Source organism: Oncorhynchus masou, chromosome 15 (genome assembly GCF_036934945.1).
Source record: "Oncorhynchus masou masou isolate Uvic2021 chromosome 15, UVic_Omas_1.1, whole genome shotgun sequence".
NCBI classification, from domain to species: Eukaryota; Metazoa; Chordata; class Actinopteri; order Salmoniformes; family Salmonidae; genus Oncorhynchus; species Oncorhynchus masou.
The window spans coordinates 8152541-8178621 of NC_088226.1; the positions used below are offsets into that span (position 1 = coordinate 8152541).

Below are 26081 nucleotides of genomic sequence, written 5' to 3' on the forward strand. Positions count from 1 at the left end.
ATGGCATGAAGGTCCAGAAGCCAGACATGCAGCTATAAAGTGCCTGGAGTTGAAGGGTCTTGATTACTTCTGTTGATTAACCATATATTTTATCTGACACCATAAAGAGATACAGACACCATGAGATACTGCAACCACGGAGGCTCATCTTGCAGTGTCATACTTGACAACCAAACTGCCTGCCTTTCTTCTGCCCTCAGGAAATGGACATTGTGACACTCAGGAAGTGTTGTCACAACAGTATATTATTGGTTAAAATTGTGACAGTGCAAAAAATTGAATATGAACACACAGACGTAAAGGGTGTGAGATAAATTTGATATTCAATCCCATGCACATTGAAACACATCAATAAAAATACTTTCAAGAACATGTGGCTTAGTTCCCATGCTGCTCCGCTACCAGTTGGATCCCCAGGGCCAGAGGTACTGTTGGACACTTGGGTATTTCACTAAGCAACAGGACGTGTTCCACCGCTCGGTTGCTGTTTAACGATTGCTGCAGACGAGATGAGATGCCATACTGCGTTGTCGCCAACAACCAGGTGAGTCATTCAGCTCCAAAATCTAAAACATGTGGCCCTGAATTGGCCTTCTGCCTCTCAGTCTGAGGTCTTGAAATGAGGACAAGGCAGCGCTTTAGAAGACAAAATAAGTAATTATGTTAAAAACACAGCCATGTTTATAATGTGTTTCTCTTCGAAATGTGGAGAGTTACACAGCTTACATTACAAGTTTACAAGTTGTCTTATTTTGGCACGGCATATGAAAATAACTGTGTCAAGAGAGTTGATGTTGTGATAGCATTATGGTCCTGTACATCATACACATCACAGTAGCAACACTCAAGTCCACCTCTATTAGGGATTTGAGCCTCATGCCAAAAAATGACCGCACCGCTCAATGGTGAAACAGCAATCTAGGATCTGTGCCTGCAAGACCAAAATCAAAGGGAACGTTTTTTTGTCCAATTTATTTCGAAACCACTTCAAAAGCATTGAAGAACAATCTGAATCACTTTGACCATCCTCTCTTATATGTCTTATATGTTAGCAGGTTGAGGTCCTGAAAGAAACAATAGAGTTGCACTGCACGTATTAATGGTTGGTGAATGGGACAGGGTGAGTGGAGTTAGGTTACAAGGCTTAGACGTGCTGTTGGAGAACCCTGGGGTTATTGGGGCCAAATGGCAATCTTTTCAATCACTAATCATGGTGAGAGATGGAACAATGGCGTCCACTACAAGACAAGGCAGTGGAAAATGTTGTCTGAGGCCAAGTAATACAGACTCCAGTTTAAGTTAATCCTAAACTGCTGGAATAAAGTTAGTAGGTAAAAGCGGGGGGCTTGTGGCTGAAGACCACAAACATTGAAACCCGCAATGTTTCAGAGGGTTCTTGCCTTAGGGTCCAATGTCAACAACCAAAAGCACCCAGTGCCGTTCTGAGGGCAACCTCTCAGTGGTGATGGTCCTGGTAAAAATGTGATGTTATTTCTGCCTTTGCTATCAGATCCTGGCCTGCACCAAACTAATCCTCTCCTACCAATCAAAGTGTAGCACTACCAGTGCCCAAGATGCTTTCTTCGCATGTGTGCCAGCGAGTTCATCAAAGCCTCGCTGATGCAAAGAAAAATTCATTGGGACATAATACAGTATCAGAGCATTTGCTCAGTTGCAGTCAAGGCCCTGTCATAGGATCTTTATCTGGGCTACCACCTAAAGAAAAGTAAGGTAATAGCTGTTAGCCTTTTCCCACCTGTCTTTGGAGTCTCAGCTGTGGAAGTCGTGATTCTGTTGCTCTAGCTGTGTAAATACAACATTTCTGCTCCCTCTCTTTTCACTACTCTTTCCTCCATGACGACAGAGCTAATAACCTGCCTATAAGGTGTTGATCTTAGCTGCCCTCCAGGTTCCATACTGATTTGACCTGTCAGTTTCTGGGCCTGATTAAGCCAAGCAAATAGCCTCACCTGTCTCTGATGTTGGTCTGTGTAGGATGCTGGCTGGCTGTCGGACTCACACAACCTGATGGATTCCGTTGCTTGCTTCATTAGGCTGTCAGTCAAGGACAATGTTTTCTCTGTCTGATTTCGTAGTAGCTGAAAGAATATACTGTAGATTAAGATATCTTATATACCATAGGCCTCTGCTGTTTTGACATAGGATAGCATATCAAAACCAACCCTCGTTTTTCTGCAGAATTCTGATTTGGTAGAAAGGGAATGCTGTTGATGAAGGGGACATGGGGTATCTAAGGCATTCCCCTGCTACTCAAAAAGAGCACACATAGTACTGTGTGAGGACTACGTCTGAGGGTCTTATAGGTTCCCTGTCAGCCCGTGGCACATTATAAAAATATATTGTACTTACTTGCTTATACACAGTAACATGTTAAAAAAGGAAGCGTGATACATTGAAATGTAGAATATTTATTGCAGATGCTTTTTAATCCAAGACAAGGTTTAATCTCTTTCCCAGAAAATGTGTATTAGCTCAATGTTTACAAGGCCAAAGGCTGAATTGACTCTCTGGCAATCTCACACAGGCTTTGAGGACAATACAGTGCCACTGACACGACCCGCAACCAAAACCTGCGGACTCTCCTTCACTGCAGCCGATGTGAGTAAAACATTTAAACGTGTTAACCCTCGCGAGGCTGCAGGACCAGAAGGCATCCCCAGCCGCGTCCTCAGAGCATGCGCAGACCAGCTGGCTAGTGTGTTTACGGACATATTCAATCAATCCTTATCCCTCGGGGGGGATAAGGCCCCTTTGAGTGTGGTGTCAGGAAAATAACCTCACACTCAACGTCAACAAAACAAAGGAGATGATTGTGGACTTCAGGAAATAGCAGAGGGAGCACCCCCCTATCCACATCAACGGGACAGTAGTGGAGAGGGTAGTAAGTTTTAAGTTCCTCGGCGTACACATCAAGGACAAACTGAATTGGTCCACCCACACAGACAGCGTCAAAGACAGCGACAGCCCCAAAACATCACTGCTCTAGAGGAGATCTGCATGGAGGAATGGGCCAAAATACCAGCAACAGTGTGTGAAAACCTTGTGAAGAGTTACAAAAAACGTTTGACCTCTGTCATTGCCAACAAAGGGTATATAACAAAGTATTGAGATAAACTTTTGTTATTTACCAAATACTTATTTCCCACCATAATTTGCAAATAAATAAATTAAAAATCCTACAATGTGATTTTCTGGATTTTTTTTCTCATTTTGTCTGTCATAGTTGAAGTGTACCTATGATGAAAATTGCAGGCCTCTCTCATCTTTTTAAGTGGGAGAACTTGCGCAATTGGTGGCTGACTAAATACTTTTTTGGCCCACTCTACCCTACATTACTCATCTCATATACTGTACTCTATATCATCTACTGCATCTTCATGTAATACATGTATCACAGGCCACTTTAACTATGCCACTCTGTTTACATACCCTACATTACTCATCTCATATGTATATTGTACTCGATACCATCTACTGCATTTTTCCTATGCCGTTATGTACCATCACTCATTCATATCTTTATGTACATATTCTTTATCCCTTTACACTTGTGTGTATAAGGTAGTAGTTTTGGAATTGTTAGGTTAGATTACTCATTGGTTATTACTGCATTGTCGGAACTAGAAGCACAAGCATTTCACTACACTCGCATTAAAATCTGCTAACCATGTGTATGTGACAAATAAATTTGATTTGATTTTGATTTGGGTTACATTCACAGCACAGCTGTAGCTATAGGCACTCAACGTATGGATGTTTGCGGAGACAGGGGCAGATCTAGTTTGCGTTGATGATCCTCTTCAACCTCTAAACAGCTCAAATCCAATAGCCTACAGAAACATGTGAGAAGATCGTCTCAACAGAATTTCATTAGCACTAGTCTCAAAAAGCTAGATGGAGGTCAATCTTTTTAAGTAGTTATGGGGTCTTCCATTGAACATTATGTGACACCTTATGTTACTATAAAGTTGCTCAACATAATAACTGGCCGACATCTGTGACAAACATCTGTAAAATGTTATTATTTTCATTTTATTTAAAATAAAAAAGTACCTTGCATATCTCTTTTTTACCATAGCCCCAAAAAATGTTTTGCAGGAACATTAAAAGTTATCCAGGCTATGTTTTCATTTCCAGCACTAAAGGTGCACCTTTAGTGCTGGAAATCAAAAAACATGCAAAACATTATAATATATATATATATATATTATTAAATTTGTAAAATTATCTTTACCCCCCTTTTTTCTCCCCAATTTCGTAGTATCCAATTGTTAGTAATTACTGTCTCGCCTCATCGCTACAACTCCCGTACGGGCTCGGGAGAGACGAAGGTCGAGAGTCATGTGTCCTCCAAAACACAACCCAACCAAGCCACACTGTGGCCCCATCCGACAAAACCCCCAAACAGGGCCAAAAAAACAGGATATAACCCACTTTGCAAAAGCACAACCCCCACACCACTAGAGGGATATCTTCAACCATCAACTTACCATCCTGAGACAAGGCCGGCAGGGTAGCCTAGTGGTTAGAGCATTGGACTAGTAACCGCAAGGTTGCAAGTTCAAATCCCCGAGCTGACAAGGTACAAATCTGTCGTTCTGCCCCTGAACAGGCAGTTAACCCACTGTTCCTAGGCCGTCATTGAAAATAAGAATTTGTTCTTAACTGCTGACTTGCCTAGTAAAATAAAGGTAAAATAAAAAGGCTGCGTATAAAAGGCACAACCCAAGGGGGGCGCCAACCCAGACAGGAAGATCACGTTAGTGACTCAACCCACTCAAGTGACGCACCCCTCCTAGAGACGGCATGGAAGAGCACCAGTAAGCCAGAGACAGAGAATCCCAGTGGAGAGAGGGGACCTACTGAAGAGATGAGTCTTCAATAAATATATAAAGGTTGAGACCGAGTCTACGTCTCTCACATGAAAATTTAGCTCTATAGGAGAAAGCCCTGCCTCGAGCTGTTTGCTGAGAAATTCTAGGGACAGTAAGGAGGTCTGCCATCTTGTGACCGTAGCATACGTGTAGGTGTGTATGGCAGGACCAAATCGGAAAGATAGGTAGGAGCAAGCCCATGTAATGCTTTGTAGGTTAGCAGTAAAACCTTGAAATCAGCCCTTGCCTTAACAGGAAGCCAGTGTAGAGAGGCTAGCACTGGAGTAATAAGATCACATATTTTGGTTCTAATCAAGATTCTAGCAGCCGTGTTTAGCACTAACTGAAGCTTATTTAGTGCTCCAGGCTCTGTAGCCGGAAAGTAGAGCATTGCAGTAGTCTAACCTAGAAGTGACAAAAGCATGGCTTAATTTTTCTGCATCATTTTTGGACAGAAACTTTCTGTTTTCTGCAATGTTACGTAGATGTAAAAAAGCTATCCTTGAAACAGTCTTGATATGTTCGTCAAAAGAGAGATCAGGGTCCAGAGTAACGCTGAGGTCCTTCACAGTTTTATTTGAGACGACTGTACTGCTGTGCAGGCCAGTCAAGTTCTTCCACACCGATCTCGACAAACAATTTTGTGCACAGGGTCATTGTCATGCTGAAACAGGAAAGGGCCTTCCCCAAACTGTTGCAACAAAGTTGGAAGCACAGAATAGTCTAGAATGCCATTGTATGGTGCAGCGTTAAGATTTCCCTTCACTGGACATAAGGGGTTCTAGCCCGAACCATGAAAAACAGCCCGGGACCATTATTCCTCTTCCACCAAACTTTACAGTTGCCACTATGCATTCAGACAAGTAGCTTTCTCCTGGCATCCGCCAAACCGAGATTCACCCGTCGGTCTGCCAGATGGTGAAGCGTGATTCATCACTCCAGAGAACGCGTTTCCACTGCTCCAGAGTCCAATGGCGGCGAGTTTTACACCACTTCAGCCGACACTTGGCATTGTGATGGTGATCTTAGGCTTGTGTGCAATTTTATACAGCTGTCAGCAACGGGTGTGGTTGAAATAGCTTAATCCACTAATTTGAAGGGGTGCCCACATACTTTTGTATGTATGTGTATGTGAATAATTCTGCCCAATGATATCATCAAAACTTTGAACATTTTAAAACTGGGATTTTCAAACACCATGAGATCTGCAGTGATGCGGGTGTAACAGTATTGCTTCCATCCCTCTCCTCGCCCCTACCTTGGATCGAACCAGGGACCGTCTGCACACAATGACAACAGCCACCCTTGAAGCATCGTTACCAATCGCTCCACAAAAGCTGTGGCCCTTGCAGAGCAAGGGGAACAACTACTTCAAGGTCTCAGAGCGAGACACGTCACCAATTGAAAAGCTATTAGCGCGCACCCCGCTAACTAGCTAGACAATTTCACATCTGTTTCATGGGGAGCAAGAAAATATAAACTAGTTGCAGGTTTTGAAATTCACAGTTTTTTACTTTTAATGCTACACTGTGATGTCAAAGAGAAAACATTTTTAAAGACTTTTCTTCCTATCTTTTTAACCACAGATCATAGAAACCCACTGTTTTCACATATGTAGACACTGGTTTGGTGCTGAAGATTATGAATATAAGGTTGAAAAGTGGCGGAATTGCCCTTTAATAATGCTGTTATAACAAAACATTTGTCAAACTCCTGCCATCTGTTTTGTTTGAACACTGTAAGATACTGTACTTTGACATTACTTGATCTTGGGATGTTATAGTTACATGTCAACGTGTAAAGTTGGTTGTTAAATAAAATGGCTGCATTAATAGAATATCTAATTCGTTTCCAATAAGTTATTGGGTAGCACTCCCAGTTCCCTTTCACTGAACTGCTGTAATATGGATACATGCATTCCTCTCACGGACTCAAGACGCCCCGGGGCTGCGTCAACTCGGTACAAGTCTATAAAGAGGGCTGAGCAACGAAACAAACGTTGAATAGTAAATGGTTGGCTGTGCAACCTTTTGGAGACTGGGTCTTGATCTTGGTGACGGACTTCTCGTGCGGTTGCTCGTTTTGTTTTCTTTAGGAGAGAATGAGGCACTCCTCGGGATACATGACTTCACTATCAGCTCAGGTCACTATCAGCTCTGGTTATCATTGTTGATAATAAGTAACATTCTCGTGGATGAATCCCTGAGTTTAAGGAACTTTTGAATGTCATGGTTCACAGTGAAATGATTTAACATCTGAAAACCAAAGGAATTAATCTTCATTTGTTTCTATGGATTCACTGTTTGGTCAGGTAATATCATTATTACTTATTTCACACCATTAATTATCTTCTTGTAGCCTATGATGTTGAACTAGCAATGCACATAAATAATAACCGTTTTGACAATGCACACAGATCCCTTTTAATTTGGACATGGTAAATCATTCAGGAAATTTACAATGAACAACTATTAGAATTTTTTTTTACAAAATGGGTGAAAGTAGAGGGAAATAATTGCTTGCCTGGTCAAACGTTACACTCCGTGTAATTAGTCGTTACATACACTGCTCAGCTTAATAAGGTTTTTTGAAGAACCATACATGTTTTTTTGTTTTACCAATAATGAGTGCACATGTATTGGGCTGAATTAGTATGATTTCATTTCGATTTTAAACCTGAAATTGTTTTCAACTCTCTCATTTATCAATGTCTTTGGGTGCGTTCGTAAATTGCCTCCAGTGTGTCAGTGGCTATGTGTCGATTGTAAATTCAGAGCGTTGTCAGATTGTCTGTTCATAAATTCAGAGGCTTCGCTCTCGGAGTGTTCAGAGCGCACACTGGATGCTCTGGCAGAGGAGTAGGGTTGATCCGAGCGTTCTGACCTTACGACAGCAGTCAAGCACCAAAGCTAACTGGATAAAGTTGGCTAGCTTACTTGCTACTTCCAGACAAAATGAGAGAACACCTCACTCTGACCATTTTACTCGCCCTAGCGGAGTTGATTAACCTGTTTTCATGTTATCTAGAGCGTCAGTAACTGTAACTGTGCTGCTTGCAACATTTAATAACGTATTTTTTTCAAGGACTGCAAATGCACCCTACAAAACTGTAGTAGCCTATGTCATGTTTGGCAAGGGCATACCCTTTGTGTGTGTGTTTCTCATGAACAATGGTAAGGTATCTCTGCTACAAATCAATCCGAAATCATTGCTAGATCGAGTAACTCATGAGAAAACATATTATACAAACTAGGCAGCACAGTATAGGATTTTATGTATACCTAATTTTGGAAGAAGTATTGTGACTCTGTTCTGTTATTCTGCATTGAAGGTTTTGAAGACGAAGGAAAGGGGTGATTTGATTGGCATCGTGTAGACTACGCCTATGGGTCTGCTATCATGATAGAGCACCTTTCACAGAACGTGTGCTATGTCACTGTCAGACACGGTCAAGACTTGAAGGAGCACCTTTCACAAGAACTGTATTGACTTGTCCCGCATTCTCAGGTTGCGGAGTACAATGAGGGGGGAGTGTGTGGCATTTGTCTACAATAGGCTTTTTAAAGGACACTAGCTAGGTTTCCATTCAGTTCACGACAATTGGCAACAGAATATTCTAAAATCTGAATAAAAACAATAGCCTATGTGCATTTTCCCACCAGAGATGTTTCCATAAAATGAACTTGATACGAAAAAAAAGCTGTGCGGGATGACGTAGTGCAAATTAAAACAAATTTTGCGGTTAAACACCCATTTACCAAAATAACAAATACAAGCTAAATGGGTTTCCATCGCATTTTCAACTCTGATGGTTATGTCCCCCCTCCCCCTCCAAAGAAAAATACTTTATATAGCGAATGTGCCCTCTCTTGTCTTGGTATGTGCGCTCTAGCGAACAGCTCCCAGATAGGCCTACAGTCCGGGTAGACTACCTGCATGATGCAATTATTTATGGAGAAGAGCGAGATTATTTTTATTTGTCAAATGATAGCCAAGCACGATCATCATGTCAGCAGAATAAGACTATCGATATTTATTGGAAAGGAACATCGAGCTCATCACCTTCCACCACCATGTGAAGTTCATCATCTGTAGCCTAATAAACTGTATGATTTCCCGACCCGATTCCAAGTGGAAAGACATCCCACCATATCATCGCATGACTCCCAAGTTTCGATATGATGGTTATTTTATCAATATTTGCGCATAAAAGCGTTTCCACAGCCATTTCTTGCATAATTAACTTCAGCAACTCAAAAAGTTATCAATTTATCTAGTTTGTTTTGTCCACATTTGGACATTTTACGACACATTTTAAGCCATCCGGTCTGTCATGACATTTTTTATCCAACATATACAGTGCATTCGGAAAGTATTCAGACAGACCCCTTGACTTTTTTCACATTTTTTTTCATTACAGCCTTATTCTAAAATGGATTAAATCGTTTCCCCCCCCCCTCATCAATCTACACACAATACGTCACGTTCGTCATAGCGATAAAACTAAGGCGCAGCGTGATATAAACACATTCTTCTTTAATTAACGAAGAACACTTAAACAAAACGAACGTGCCGCTATGATAAACTGAGTGCTGACATGCATCGACACATAGACAATAACCCACAAAACCAACATGGCAAATGGCAACCTAAATAGGATCCCCAATCAGAGACAACAAAAAACAGCTGCCTCTGATTGGGAACCCCCCCCAAAGGTGTGGAGTCCCGGCCGCAAACTTAAACTTATATGGGAGGGTCTGGGTGGGCATCTAACCTCGGTGGTGGCTCTGGTTCTGGACGCCGCCCCCCTTCTTTACACTGAGTCCTCTCTTGTAGCACTGACCCGTGGATCATCGTCGGAGGCTCTGGACTGCGGATCCTTGCCGTAGGTGGAGGCCCCGGACTGGGGAACGGACTGTGGCCCGTCGTTGGAGGATCCGGTCTGTGGCCCGTCATTGGAGGTTCCGGTCTGTGGCCCGTCGTTGGAGGTTCCGGTCTGTGAACTGGACTGGGTACTGGACTGGGTACTGTCGCCGGATGCTCTGGACTGGGTACTGTCGCCGGACGCTCTGGACTGCCGAGGCTCACTATAGGCCTGGTGCGTGGTGCCGGCACTGGTGGCACCGGGCTGGGGACACGCACCTCAGGGCGAGTGCGGGGAATAGGAACAGGGCGTACTGGACCCTGGAGGCACACTGGAGGCCTGGTGCATGGTGCCGGCACTGGTGGTACCGGGCTGGTGACACGCACCTCAGGGCGAGTGCGGGGAGCAGGAACAGGGCGTACTGGACTGCCGAGGCGCACTGGAGGCCTGCTGCAAATGCAGGGCGCTGGCACAGGACGCACTGGGCTGTGCAGACTCACCGGAGACACAGTACGCAGAGCCGGCGCAGGATATCCTGGTCCAAAGAGGTATACTGAGACCAGGAGCGCTGAGCCGGCACCCTCCTTCCTGGCTGGATGCCCATTCTAGCCCAGCCAATGCGAGGAGCTGGAATAGAGCGCACCGGGCTAGAATCGCGCACTGGAGACACCGTGCGCTCCACTGCATAACACGGTGCCTGACCAGTAACACGCTCCCCACAGTAAGCACGAGGAGTAGGCTCAGGTCTCTGACCTGACTCATGCAATTTCCTTGTGTCCCCCCCAAAAAAGTTATTGGGGCTGCCTCTCGGGCTTCCGTGCTAGCCGTGTACCTTCATTTCGTCGCTGTTCCTCTATTCTCCGGTATTTATCGTCATAGTATCGCTGTTCCGCTTTCACTGCCTCTAACTCCTCCTTAAGATGGCAAATACTCCCCCGGCTGTGTCCAGGGTCCTGCTCCATCTAATATCTCCTCCCAGGTCCATTTCCCCATTAAGCGCTGTTCCTCCTTTTCACGCTGCTTGGTCCTGGTTTGGTGGGTTATTCTGTCATGTTCATCATATTGATGAGATCAATGCGCAGCATAATATGAACACATTCCTCTTTAATTAACGAAGAACAATTAAACAAACTAACAAAACGACCGTGACGCTATGATAAACCGAGTGCTGACATGCAACTACACATAGACAATAACCCAAAAAAAACAACATGGGAAATGGCAACCTAAATAGGATCCCCAATCAGAGACAACGATAAACAGCTGCCTCTGATTGGGAACCAATTCAGGCCACCATAGACCTACATTTACCTAGACATACCAAAACCCCATAGACATACAAAAAACCCTAGACAGAACAAAAACACACATACCACCCTCGTCACACCCTGACCTAACCAAAATAATAAAGAAAACAAAGATAACTAAGGTCAGGGCGTGACACAATACCACATAGAGACAAAGCAAAAACAAGTTTTTAGAAATTGTTGCATATTTATAAAAAAAGAAGAAAAAAAATGCCAAAGGGGAAATATTACATTTACATAAGTATTAAAACCTCTTTGGGCTAGACATGCCGGTAGCACCCCACCTCGACAACATCGGTTGAAATTGCAGAGCGCAAAATTCGAAATGCAAAAACCGTAATATTAAACATTCATGAAAATACAAGTATCATACATCATTTAAAAGCTTAACTTCTTGTTAATCCAGCCTCTTTGTCAGATTTCAAAAAGGCTTTACGGCGAAAGCATACCATGCGATCATCTGAGGACAGTGCCCCGTGTACAAAAGCATTAAAAACATTTTCCAAACCAGCAGAGGGGTCACGAAAGTCAGAAATTGCGATAAAATAAATAATTTACCTTTGAAGATCTTCCTCTGTTTGCAATCCCTAGGGTCCCAGCTACAAAACAAATGGTTGTTTTGTTCGATAAAGTCCTTCTTTATATCCCAAAAAAGTTATTTTAGTTGGCGGGCTTAATTCAGTAATCCACCTGTTCCCCTCGTTCAAAAAGCATACAAAGGAATCCCAAAAGTTACCAATAAACTTCGTCCAAACAAGTCAAACAACGTTTCTAATCAATCCTCAGGTACCCTAATATGTAAATAAACAATCAAATGTAAGACATAGAATAGTGTGTTCAATACTGGAGATAAATAACGAAGTGTGCGCGCCAGAACACTACAGTCAAAATGAGAGCCACCTAGAAAAACTACAAATTCTAGCTCATTTTTCAAAAAACAAGCCTGAAACCCTTTCTAAAGAGAATCTCCCATAAACAAGGATTTGAATGGGCTGTGATCTCAACAAAATGAAAAATCTGTATGGATTCTCCTCTGATTTCCACCTGCCATATCTGTTCTGTTATACTGCTTCCAAGATGGCGTAGCAGTCAGGAGTACTTGTCCTTTGTCTTGTCGTGTCCCATGTATATATATTTTTATATATTTTTCTTCTCATATCTTTTTATATTTTTCTAAACCCTTATTTCAAGATACTCTTTTTCTCTAACATATTTTTCTTTGCCTCTTACTGGAACCTCTCCAACATCAACTAGCCAGCTAACTAGCCAGCTAATCAGTCATCAGCTAACCTTAGCTCGGAAAGCTCTCGCCAGTTTGTACAACGCAATTCAACCAGAGCATACCGGACCTATTTGTTTTCTCTCCATATCCCCGGATTCCTATCGCAAGCTCTGAACCCTTTCACCTTCCGACCTTCGCAGCTAACATCCCCTGAATGCTAGCTGTCTAGAGCACAACGGACTGTTGGCTTACGAGGCCCATCGAACACATTCCGAAGCCACTAGTTAGCAGTCAGCTATCCTTTTCTAGCGGTCATCAGCTACCTTTATCCCGGACCACTCTCGCCAGTCTGTACAGCGTGACTCAAACCAGAGCTAGTTGGACTTATTCTTCTCGATATCTCCAGATTCCTACCGCAAGAGCTGAAACTATTTTTTATTTTATTTTATTTTTAAACATTTTTATTATATATATATATATATATATATATATATATATATTTCCACCTGGAATTATAGCAGCTAACAACCCCTGAACGCACTGCCTCTAATCTGCGGCCTGCTAGCTATCTTAAGCACATTGGACTGCTGACTTAAGAGGCCCTTCGGACATATTTCTTCAGCCACTATACATATTTTGCCAATTGGCCTGGTTTACCACATGGAGCCCTGCTGATCCGTCCGCTGATGTAACTGCACGAGGGGGGCACAACAGACTTCCCTCCGTCGCGTTATCCCTCTAAGGCCTTTCTGTTAGCCTGCTAGCCCCGTGCCGCTAGCTGCTTGAAACCACGCACTGGACTTGTATGATCACCCGGCTACGCATGCCTTTCCCTAACGTCACCATGCCATGTCGATTGCTTTTCTGGTTTGTAACTATTGTTTTATTTCACTGTAGAGCCTCTAGCACTGCTCAACACGCCTCGGCTAAATATTTAGTTCCACCCCCCACACACACGCAGTGACATCACCTGGTTTAAATGCTATTTCTAGAGACAATATCTATTTTATTATCACTATATGCACAGGTTTACCCCCACTGTATTCACATCCTACTATACCTTTGTCTGTACATTACGCCTTGAATATATTCTACCGTGCCCAGAAATCTGCTCCTTTTACTCTCTGTTCTGAACGTACTAGGTGTCCAGTTCTGTTAACCTTTAGCCATACCCTTATCCTACTCCTCCTCTGTTCCTCCGGTGATGTAGAGGTTAATCCAGGCCCTGCAGTGTCTACCTCCACTCCCATCCCCCAGGCTCTCTCATTTGTTGACTTCTGCAACCGTAAAAGCCTTGGTTTCATGCATGTTAACATTAGAAGCCTCCTCCCTAAGTTTGTTTTATTCACTGCCCTAGCACACTCCACCAATCCGGATGTCCTAGCCGTGTCTGAATCCTGGCTTAGGAAGACCATCAAAAACCTTGAAATTTCCATTCCTAACTATAACATTTTCTGACAAGATAGAACTGCCAAAGGGGGCGGTGTTGCAATTTACTACAAAGATAACCTGCAGAGTTCTGTCTTACTATCCAGGTCTGTACCGAAACAATTTGAACTTCTACTTCTAAAAAGGAACCTTTCCAGAAACAAGTCTCTCACCGTTGCCGCTTGCTATTGACCACCCTCTGCCCCCAGCTGTGCCCTCGACACCATATGTGATTTGATTGTCCCCCATCTATCTTCTGAGCTCGTGCTGCTCGGTGACCTAAACTGGGACATGCTTAACACCCCGGCCATCCTACAATCTAAGCTTGAAGCCCTCAATCTCACACAACTTATCAATGAACCTACCAGATATAACCCCAAATCCGTAAACATGGGCATCCTCATAGATATCATCCTAACTAACTCACCCTCCAAATACACCTCTGCTGTTTTCAACCAAGATCTCAGCGATCACTGCCTCATTGCCTGCATCCGTAATGGGTCTGCGAGCAAACGACCACCCCTCATCACTGTCAAACGCTCTCTAAAACACTTCTGCGAGCAGGCCTCTCTAATCGACCTGGCCGGGGTATCCTGGAACGACATTGACCTCATCCCGACAGTAGAGGATGCCTGGTTATTCTTTAAAAGCGCCTTCCACACCATCTTAAATAGGCACGCCCCATTCAAAAAATGTAGAATCAGGAATAGATATAGCCCTTGGTTCACTCCAGACCTGTCTGCCCTTGACCAGCACAAAAAACATCCTGTGGCGCTCTGCATTAGCATCGAATAGCCCCCGTGATATGCAACTTTTAACTGATGTTCTGAAAGAGCTGCAAAATCTGGACCCCTACAAATCAGCCGGGCTAGATAATCTGGACCCTCTCTTTCTTAAATTATCTGCCAAAATTATTGCAACCCCTGTTACTAGCCTGTTCAACCTCTCTTTTGTATCGTCTAAGATTCCCAAAGATTGGAAAGCTGCTGCGGTCATCCCCCTCTTCAAAGGGGGAGACACTCTAGACACAAACTGCTACAGACCTATATCTATTCTACCCTGCATCTCTAAGGTCTTTGAAAGCCAAGTTAACAAACAGATTACTGACCATTTTCAATCACATCGTACCTTCTCCGCTATGCAATCTGGTTTCCGAGCTGGTCATGGGTGCACCTCAGCCACGCTCAAGGTCCTTAACGATATCATAACCGCCATCGATAAGAGACATTACTGTGCAGCTGTATTTATCGACCTGGCCAAGGCTTTCAACCCTGTCAATCACCACATTCTTATTGGCAGACTCAACAGCCTTGGTTTCTCAAATGATTGCCTCGCCTGGTTCACCAACTCCTTCTCTGATAGAGCTCAGTGTGTCAAATCGGAGGGCCAATTGTCCTGACCTCTGGCAGTCTCTATGGGGGTGCCACAGGGTTCAATTCTCGGGTCAACTCTCTTCTCTGTATACATCAATGATGTCGCTCTTGCTGCTGGTGATTCTCTAATCCACCTCTACGCAGACGACACCATTCTGTATACTTCTGGCCCTTCTTTGGACACTGTGTTAACTAACCTCCAGACGAGCTTCAATGCTATTCAACTCTCCTTCTGTGGCCTCCAACTGCTCTTAAACGCAAATAAAACTAAATGCATGCTATTCAACCGATCATTGCCCGCACCTGCCCGCCCATCCAGCATCACTACTCTGGACGGCTCTGACTTAGAATACGTGGATAACTACAAATACCTATGTGTCTGGCTAGACTGTAAACTCTCCTTCCAGACTCACACTAAGCATCTCCAATCAAAAATTAAATGTAGAATCGGCTTCGTATTTCCCAACAAAGCTTCCTTCACTCATGCTGCCAAACATACCCTCGTAAAACTGACCATCCTACCGATCCTTGACTTCGGCGATGTCATCTATAAAATAGCCCCCAACACTATACTCAGCAAACTGGTTGTAGTCTATCCCAGTGCCATCCGTTTTGTCACCAAAGCCCCATATACTAACCACCACTGCGACCTATACGCTCTCGTTGGCTGGCCTTCGCTTCATACTCAGCTCGCTGGTCACCATAGCAGCACCCACTCGTAGCACCCGATCCAGCTGGTATATCTCATTGGTCACCCCCAAAGCCAATTCCTCCTTTGGTTGCCTTTCCTTCCAGTTCTCTGCTGCCACTGACTGGAACGAACTGCAAAAATCACTGAAGCTGGAGATTCCCATCTCCCTCACTAGCTTTAAGAACCATCTGTCAGAGCAGCTCACAGACCACTGCACCTGTTCATAGCCCATCTGTATACAGCCCATCTACCTCATTCCCATACTGTATTTATTTGCACCACAGTATCTCTACTTGCACATCCATCTTTTGTACATCTACCATTCCAGTGTTTAATTGCCATATTGTAATTACTTCTCCACCATGGCCTATTTATTGCCTTAACTCCCTTATTTGACCTTATTTGCACTCACTGTATATAGACTTTGTCTTTTTTTTTACTGTATTTTTGACTGTGTTTTGTTCTTTCCATGTGTAACTCTGTGTTGTTGTATGTGTCGAACTGCTATGCTTTATCTTGGCCAGGTCGCAGTTGCAAATGAGAACGTGTTCTCAACTAGCTTACCTGGTTAAATAAAGGTGAAAAAAAAAAAAATACTCACAGACATTATTGTAACAGTTTTAGAAACTTCAGAGTGTTTTCTATCCAATACTACCAATATATGCATATCCTAGCTTCTGGGCCTGAGTAACAGGTAGTTTACTTTGGGCACCTCCAAATGCTGCCTCCTATTCCGAAGAAGTTAAGACTAGAGGTCGACCGATAATGATTTTTCAACGTCGATACCGATACCGATTATTGGAGGACCAAAAAGCCGATGCCGATTAATCGGCCGATTTTTTTTTTACCCATTTATTTGTAATAATGACAAATACAACAATACTGAATGAACACCTATTGTAACTTAATATAATACATAAATAAAATCAATTTAGCCTCAGGTAAATAATGAAACATGTTCAATTTGGTTTAAATAATGGAAAAACCAAGTGTTGGAGAAGAAAGAAAAAGTCCAATATGTGCTATGTAAGAAAGCTAACCTTTCAGTTCCTTGCTCAGAACATGAGAACATATGAAAGCTGGTGGTTCCTTTTAACATGAGTCTTCAATATTCCTAGGTAAGACGTTTTAGGTTGTAGTTATTATAGGAATTATAGGACTATTTCCCTCTATACCATTTCATTAACCTTTGACTATTGTATGTTCTTATTTGCACTTTAGTATTGCCAGTGTAACAGTATAGCTTCTGTCCCTCTCCTCGCTCCTTCCTGGGCTCGAACCAGCAACACAACGACAACGGCCACCATCGAAGCAGCGTTACCCATGCAGAGCAAGGGGAACAACTACTAGAAGGCTCAGAGCGAGTGACGTTTGAAACGCTATTAGCGCTCTCTAACTAGCTAGCCATTTCACTTCGGTTACACCAGCCTCATCTCGGGAGTTGATAGGCTTGAAGTCATAAACAGCGCAATGCTTGACGCACAACGAAGAGCTGCAGGCAAAACACACGAAAGTGCTGTTTGAATGAATGTTTATGCACCTGCTTCTGCCTTCCACCGCTCAGTCAGATACTTAGATACCTGTATTCTTGTATGCTCAGTCAGATTATATGCAATGCAGGACACGCTAGATAATATCTAGTAATATCATCAACCATGTGTAGTTAACTAGTCATTATGATTGATTGTTTTTTATAAGATAAGTTTAATGCTAGCTAGCAACTTACCTTGGCTTACTGCATTCACAGTGGAGAGCAACGAGAGAGAGGGAGAGAGAGGCAGGTCGTTATTGCGTTGGACTAGTTAACTGTAAGGTTGCAAGATTGGATCCCCCCAAGCTAATAATGTGAAAATCTGTCGTTTTGCTCCTGAACAAGGCAGTTAACCCACCGTTTCTTGGCCGTCATTGAAAATAAGAATGTGTTCTTAACTGACTTGCCTAGTTAAATAAAGGTATAAAAAATCTAATTAAAAAATAAATAGAAATAAAATAAAAAATTGGCAAATCGGCACCCCAAAATACCGATTTCCGATTGTTATGAAAACTTGAAATTGGCCCTAATTAATCGGCCATACCGATTAATCGGTCGACCTCTAGTTAAGACCCTCAATGACATTCAGAGACTTGTCCCGAAGCCACTTCTGCATTGTCTTAGCTGTGTGCTTAGGGTCATTATCCTGCTGGAAGGTGAACCTTCACCCCAGTCTGAGGTCCTAAGCGCTCTGAAGCAGGTTTTCATCAAGGATCTCTCTGTACTTTCCTCCGTTCATCTTTACCTTGATCCTGACTAGTCTCCCAGTCCCTGCCACTGAAAAGAATCCCCACATCATGATGCTGCCACCACCATGCTTCTCCGTAGGGCTGGTGCCAGGTTTCCTCCAGACGCTTGGTATTCAGGCCAAAGGGTTCAATCTTGGTTACACCAGACCAGATAATCTTGTTTATCGTGGTCTCCAAGCAGGCTGTCATGTGCCTTTTACTCAGGAGTGACTTCCGTCTGGCCACTCCACCATAAAGGACAGATTGGTGGAGTGCTGCAGTGATGGTTGTCCTTCTGGAAGGTTCTCCCATCTCCAGAGAGGAACTCTGGAGCTCTGTCAGAGTGACCATCAAGTTCTTGGTCACCTCCCTGACCAAGCTCTTCTCCCTCTATTGCTCAGTTTGGCTGGGCGCCAGCTCTAGGAATAGTCTTGGTGGTTCCAAGCTTCTTTCATTTTACAATGATGGAGGCCACTGTCATGACGTTGCCCTCTTTGGGTACAGCGAGCACCATCACCCGCTCTCTGCTCCTTCAACCAGGCTGCTGTGGTCAGTGAGGTCGTATATTCCTAGGGAAGACCCTGCCACATGGCCACACAGTATAGAGATGGAGTGAAGTTTCATAGAGAACAAAGGAATTTCTTCCACCTCACAGAACTTGAGGTCCGAACAACGTTTACGTTCCGGAGAAGGTATAAAAGATCGGTGAAGAATCCAGCTACGAACTGGTCCGTTTGTTACAACTTGGGGAAGCTCATGGGAGACGGTGCGGCCACATTACCATAACGATGTTTATATAATAGCCTCAGATATGAGGTTTACATCTAATTATTGTATAAGATGAATAAGTGAGTATGATACTGTTTGTAAAATTGTGTAATGTGATTTTGGAATGTTTAATGAAGGAAACTCCAATTCCCTTTTGAGTTGAACTAAATCAGAGGACCGCCCATGAGCCCAGTTAGGGTCAGGCATCCTGGGACAGCCCCTTTTCTGAAATTCCGAATAAAACCCCAATCTTGAGAATTCCTCAAGTAGACCATGTTTCTCTCAATCACGGGAGGACAAAGGTTGCAGACCATTGCTGAATCTTTTAACCATGTGGTTAAACTCTTAGACTATCGATACCGACAGAATAAGAACAAGTCTTTGATATTAATTACTAGTCTGCAGCTAGGAATTCGGTATCAATCAACACAAAGAACAACCGCTGAAACATCCCTTCTATTCTTTTTTTTTAACTAGGCAAGTCAGTTAAGAACAAATTCTTATTTTCAATGACGGCCTAGGAACAGTGGGTTAACTGCCTGTTCAGGGGAAGAACGACAGATTTGTACCTTGTCAGCTCGGGGATTTGAACTTGCAACCTTCCGGTTACTAGTCCAACACTCTAAACACTAGGCTACCCTGCCACCCCCATAATGAATGAATGAATGAATGTCACTCTGAACAACAACTATCTACTGTTTGTTTATGCATTTCTGTGAATTACTAGTAATAAATAAATGATTTAAGACAATTGATGTATGGATGACTCATAGTGAAGACTGGGTTCGTGCAGATAACCAACAATTTACTATGTTTGGAATGAGACTAACGTGAGGTAAAGTAAATAATGAATTAATCAGAAGATTATTGATCAGATATGAAAATATCGGAAAGGTTATATTGGGAAATTATAATTTTGTAATCTGAATATTTTCCTTGGTGCCGCGACTTCCTAGTTAATTACAGTTACATGATTAATCAGTTTGATCGTGTAATACTAATTACAGAAAATCTTTGATAAAATCTAAGTCTTCAATTTAATGATAGTAAAGACACGACACCACTGTATTCTTGGGGACCTTCAATAATACAGACATATATTTTTTGGTTGTGCCTCGACACAATCCTGTCTCAGAGCTCTACGGACAATTTCTTCGACCTCATGGCTTGTTTTTTTTCTGACAGGATGTTTCCAATGTCCAATGAAGTTGTAGAAACATCTCAAGGATGATCAATGAAAACAGGGTGCACCTGAGCTCAATTTTGAGTCTCATAGCAAAGGGTCTGAATACTTACGTAAATAAGGTATTTCTGTTTTTTGTTTTTAATAAATTAGCAAAGATCTCTTTGTCATTATGAGGTATTGTTAATAGATTGATGTGGAAAATGTTTTATTTAATCAATTTTAGAATAAGGCTGTAATGTAACAAAAAGGGGTCTGAATATTTTCCAAATGCACTGTACTTTTCTCACATAATAAGGTTGGATGGAGACCTGGTTTATGACAGAAAAAAATCTTTACATAATGCAGGATAATATTTATTGTTGTTAGGTAATAACAGAATACTGAATGAGTTTTCGTTTCCCCAGTAAACTTTGTATTTATGCTATGTATAATAGGCTATTGGTTAAGTTTGGTTATGGTAGTACTATATATTAGTGAGGTTAGGAGTTCTTCCAGGTCAACTGGTCAGTATATTAATCATAACACCTTTCCTATTTTCAGTGCCTTCTCACTCTAAGGATCCCGATGGCTACCTGAGGCCAGTGATGTTGGCCATGCAGCACTACAACTCCTCAGGCCTGGCTGCCCCCAATCTCCTCCCCAACCAGACCTGGGGGGTGGAGGGTGTGCCGGCCATGGCCTGGAGGGCAAACATCACCACAGAGAGGCCCATGTCTCCCCCCAGTAACCCCACTGCAGCTGGCCTCTCCATGACCCTGGGCATCCTGTCCAACATTGTAGCCCTGGTCATCCTGGCGAAAGCCTATGCCCGCCTGCGCCGCCGCTCCAAGGCCACCTTCCTGCTCTTTGCCAGTTCCCTGGTGGCCACAGACTTTGCCGGCCACGTCATCCCCGGTGCACTGGTGTTGAGGCTGTACTCAGCTGGGGCTGCGACTGGGCCCTTAGGTCTCGCTGCCACCGATGCCCCCTGCCAGTTCCTAGGGGGTAGCATGGTGTTCTTCGGCTTGTGCCCATTGTTCCTGGGCTGTGCCATGGCTGCTGAGCGCTGCCTGGGTGTCACACAGCCCCTGCTCCATGCCTCACTGGTCACCACGGCTCGCACCAAGATGGCACTAGCTCTCATCTGGCTGCTGGCTCTGTGTGTGGCCTTCCTGCCCTTCTTCAGGCTGGGGGCCTACACCTACCAGTACCCCGGGACCTGGTGCTTCATCAGTGTCCTGGGAGAGACTCAGGAGACGGACGTGGCCTTTGTCATGCTGTTCTCTGGACTGGGCCTGGCCTCTCTGACTGTGGCCCTGGTGTGTAATACCATCAGTGGGGTCACGCTGGTGCTTGCCAGACTGCGTAAGAAGTGTAAGACCTGCTACCATCGCTCAGCCAAGTCCCATGACATTGAGATGGTGGCCCAGCTGGTGGGCATTATGATCACTTCTTGCATCTGCTGGAGCCCCCTGCTGGTGAGTTGGAAAAGTTCAGTTCACTGAAGTTCACAATTCTGCATGAATCAGGGTAGGGGTCAAAACTATCTTTATTGTGTTCCATTCGGGAATTAAGGTCTCTTTTCAGTCCTTATCATGGGAATTCAGCGCTACAGCATAATTGAAAGGCAATGCTCCCACGTTAGCGGCTACTGCATCCACGGTAAACACTTCGTATGTCTGCTCAATCGGGAAATCCCACATGAAAAAAGACTAGTATACTATGGTATAAATCAGGGCTCTCCAACGCTGTTCCTGGAAAGCTGCCTTCTTGTAGGTTTTTGCTCAAATCCCAATCTAGCGCACCTGATTCTAATAAGTATCTGGTTGATAAATTGAATCAGGTTAGTTACAACTGGGGTTGGAGTGAAAACCTACGGGAGTGTCGCTCTCCAGGAGCAGGGTTGGAGAGCCCTGGTTTAAATACTATAGTATTCACTGTAGTGTTTTTGCTGACTTCCCTGTAGTATTCACTGTAGTGCTTTGCAATATATTAATGTAGTACTTATTATGGTGTTTTTGTTTTATTATTTTTGATATAGAAGTAGAGGTTTTCTCCTTCATGAAACCTACTAAATGAGCACGAATTCCATAACCTGTAAGTCAATCAGCCAGCCTGAAATCTTACCAAATAATTCAACACTTCTGCTATTTTCTATTACATAATATCTTCTATACTTGGCATGTAGGTTTCTCACTTATGGGTGGCACAAATTGGGATATGGGGAGGGGAATGGGCAGGGTATATGCAAATGAAATACTGTTGTCTTTACTATAATAAAAAAGGTTTGTGTTTGTGCGGACTGTAGTGTTTTTGCGGACATTACTGTAGTATTTACTACAATGTTCTTTTGCGGATCATACTGTAATATTAACTGTAGTATTCTACAGTATACTACAACATTCTATAGTAAGTACTACACATGATTGAGGGATACTACCATGTGTAGTATAGTATTCTACAGTATACTACAGTTTACTATAGAATTCTATAGTAAACTGTAGTAATGTTTCATGTGGGTTACATTTACATTTCTATTTCGCTTCAGCAATACAGATTGAATAGAGTCTGTGGGAAAAGTTACAGGGGAGAAGAGGGGGGATGAATGAGCCAATTGGAAGCTGGGGATGATTACTTGGCCATAATGGTATGAGGGTCAGAATGGAGATGAAGCCAGGACACTGAGAACACCCCAACTCTTAAGATAAGTGCATTGAGATCTTTAGTGACCACAGAGAGTCTGGACACCTGCTTACTGTCTCACCCAAAAGACGGCACCCTGCACAGGGAAATGTCCCCAATCACTGCCCTGGGATCTTTTTGTTTTTGACGAGACTAGAGTGCCTCTTACTGGCCCTCCAACATCACTTCCAGCAGCATCTGGTCGCCCATCCATGGCCAACCAGGACTGACCCACCCTGTTAAGCTTCAGAGACAAACCAGTAGTGAGATGCAGGGTGGTAAAAGCATAAAATAATATTGTAAAAATGCTCAGCTAACAAAAGTAATTCATCCTCTGTAAATTTCCAAGATATTCTGCCCCATAAACTCAAAGGCCTGAAATAATATAGAAAATCTCTGCTAACAATCCAGTACTATTTCATCCTCTTTTTGTACACCTTCTGAAATAGACACTTTCCAGTTCCCAGTCATAAACACTATGATTCAGAATACTGCACCTAAAACAGATGGATAGACATGGTGTACTGCACCAAGGCTATAAATGAATAGTCATGGTGGGCCCTTGCATTGACTAGATGGAATAAATTATTTAAGGTAATGCCATTATGAAGGACTTGAATAACAGATTTCAGATTGGGTGACATTGAAAATGTTACAGCTTCTCTACTTTTCCAGTCTTCTGGGAAAGAGGAATATTAGCCAACTAAAATAATTTCATACAAAATCATGGTGATGGTTTGATGATTTTTTAATCAAGGATATATTTTTTTTTTACAATTCCAATACTAAGAATTTTGTATAAACTGTTAATATGTTGTAACGGCTTTCATCGGAAGAAGAGGAATCGTCAGAAACAAAATGCAGCGGGAAACGTGTTCATCTTCATTTTAAGGAACTGAACACTGAATACAAAAAAGAACAAAAGGAAAACCTGAAACAGTCCTGCAAGGTGACACAAACACTAAACAGAAACACAACTACCAAAAACCTAGACATACAAACATAGAATGCCCACCCAAATCACACCCTGACCAAACAACAATAGAAACATACAAAGCAATCTACATTCAGGTCCAATTTAAAAGTAACCATTCATTTTGACACATAAACTGTGAGAAGTGAAATAGGACAGACTATAAACCATGCTTCAAATTATGGCAGCCTGTTACTTGTCATCACTGGGTCTGTTAAAACTTAGAGTAGCCTTGAGCACCTCCCCCTCTTGTTCCTTCTCCCAAAAAGTATGCATTGTTCTTTATTTAGAACATTGTCAAATCAAATTTATCAAGCCCTTCTTACATCAGCTGATATCTCAAAGTGCTGTACAGAAACCCAGCCTAAAACCCCAAACAGCAAGCAATGCAGGAGTAGAAGCATGTTATGTGCGTTAATAGTGTCTATTAATGGATTTCTCACCTGGAAGACATTACGCCCATTAATGTCAGTAGTTGACCTATTGAGTTGCACAATACTGCACAAAAGTTGGGCTCAAATATAATTACTGATGTGTGAACTAAATTGGAACAGCTTAGCATACATGCTTTACTGTTGGGGAGATGTAAGAACCATTACAGAGGCATTGTTTGTGCTTAAAATCTCTTAATAAGCTGTGGCCAATTGTTATAAAAATTGTAAATAAGATTTATAAGGCTACAATTTTGAGCCTGTGATTTCTAACATCAGTAAAGCTGTTCATAGGAACACGTTGTGAAGATGCATTTTGACTGCTACATTTATTCATTTTTTTTGTTAACATGTGGCAATCTACAGTGTCAGGTAATGTATATAAATTACTAGCAGTGTATGCAGATTGATGCAAATATATATACACCAGCTGAACATATCTATATCCTGCACAACCACTGTAAAACTAACCTAGGTATCTGTGTTACTTGCAGATCTTTGGCCTGATGTCAGTCACATGGTCCTATAGCGGTTCCATAAGCAATGACCAGGACACATACAGGAGGTTGATGGTGATGGGTGTCCGGCTGGCCTCCTGGAACCAGATCCTGGACCCCTGGGTCTACATTTTGCTGCGCCGGGCCGTGCTGAGGAAGATCTATCGCATCACCAAGAGCCGGGCCAGCTTCAAGAACAGCACCTTCCGCCATTGGGACATCAGCTCCTTCCAGAACTCTGAGAAAATAAACACTGTCAACAGGATCTGAGGGAGAAGAAAACACACAGACAGAAAGAGACAAACATCTTATCATGGTCCTTTGTTGTTCTTTGGGCTTTATTTGCCACCCAACTCAACATGCTGGATTGAGGAGAAGACTGAACATCCAGCAGTAGGATCTAACAGCAGTGTTGGTGTTTCACACAAAAGGAAATACCTATTGCCTATAAGACCTATATTCCTTTATTGAGAACTGTGTGGGTCTGCCTGACTGTGAAAGTCTATGGGGTTTGGGATTGAAATCATCATCCTCCAGATCTTGGATCTCTTTCAGATTGATTTGATTGGCCAGTAAGACCTGCTTTGACTGTTGTGTGGAGAAGTCTCATCATTTTATGGGAAACAGCCAAGCCAGACTATACTCAAACAAATGAAATGTCATAAATGGATTTATAACAAAACATTCTGACCAAGTAAGGACAGTATGCCTCACCTGGATACTGGAGACATAGCACAGATAAATCTGCCCAAGGAGAAGGGTTTGTTGTAAAAGTGTCTGGTAGGTAATGCAACATGAGTCTTTCTCTGTGTACATAAATGTACATGAAATGAAGCTGCCTATAAGATATCAACAACAAACATCTCAAATTATATATACGTGTTTGTGTGTGTTACTGTCAGTGTTTTTTGGAGTTCATGCTTTGTTTGTTTGTGGAAATGTCAAAGTGCACTTTGACACATCATGAAGTCAGTGGCACTATGCCAAAGCAAAGTAAAGGCTGTGATTTTACCTGTGCTTGAAGATGTGAAAGACATACAGTATGTGTCAAACTTGTAATGCTATTGACGTGTGAATTGTGTGTGTGTGTGTGTATTTATTGCTTATATTGTTTCCCCAATTGTCTGGGGACCTAAATGAAGCTAAGTGTTGCAAAAGCTATAGAATTTAATGTTGTCTAATAAAGTTTAAGTTGCCGGTTATCCTTTTTTACTGAAAAACATATATGATTTTATTTTTCTTTAAAATAACATGTATCCCAGCCCCCGTCCCCGCAGGAGGTATTTTGCCTTTCCATAGGCCGTCATTGTAAATAATAATTTGTTCTTAACTGACTTGCATAGCTAAATAAAGGTTCAATAAAAATAAAATGAAATAAACCACAAAATGGCCTGTCAGGGTCATAGCACCATGGTGCTCATCCCAGGAGAGAACAGAGGTGTGGAAAATGTCCTCTGACAGGGGAAGTAGAACAGAAATGATCTCAGTATAGGTATGAATTGATGAATTGATTTTCATTACTCCAT

At 42.7% G+C, this 26081-nt stretch overlaps 1 protein-coding gene across 4 annotated transcripts; it reads left to right on the forward strand.

Annotated features, from left to right (window-relative positions):
- The first annotated feature begins 289 nt into the window (after nt 1–289).
- Nucleotides 290–25885, forward strand: LOC135555483 (prostaglandin E2 receptor EP1 subtype-like). 4 transcript variants are annotated; one of them, XM_064987952.1, is made up of 4 exons: nt 290–544; nt 2546–2619; nt 20534–21450; nt 24553–25885. In XM_064987952.1, the coding sequence occupies exons 3-4, from the start codon at nt 20578–20580 to the stop codon at nt 24823–24825; spliced, it is 1146 nt and encodes a 381-aa protein (XP_064844024.1). In that variant the 5' UTR covers nt 290–544; nt 2546–2619; nt 20534–20577; the 3' UTR covers nt 24826–25885. The 4 variants fall into 4 exon arrangements, with proteins under 4 accessions (XP_064844024.1, XP_064844026.1, XP_064844025.1 ...); XM_064987954.1 differs by lacking the exon at nt 2546–2619; XM_064987953.1 differs by lacking the exons at nt 290–544; nt 2546–2619 and adding an exon at nt 6907–7206.
- The last annotated feature ends 196 nt before the right edge of the window (nt 25886–26081 follow it).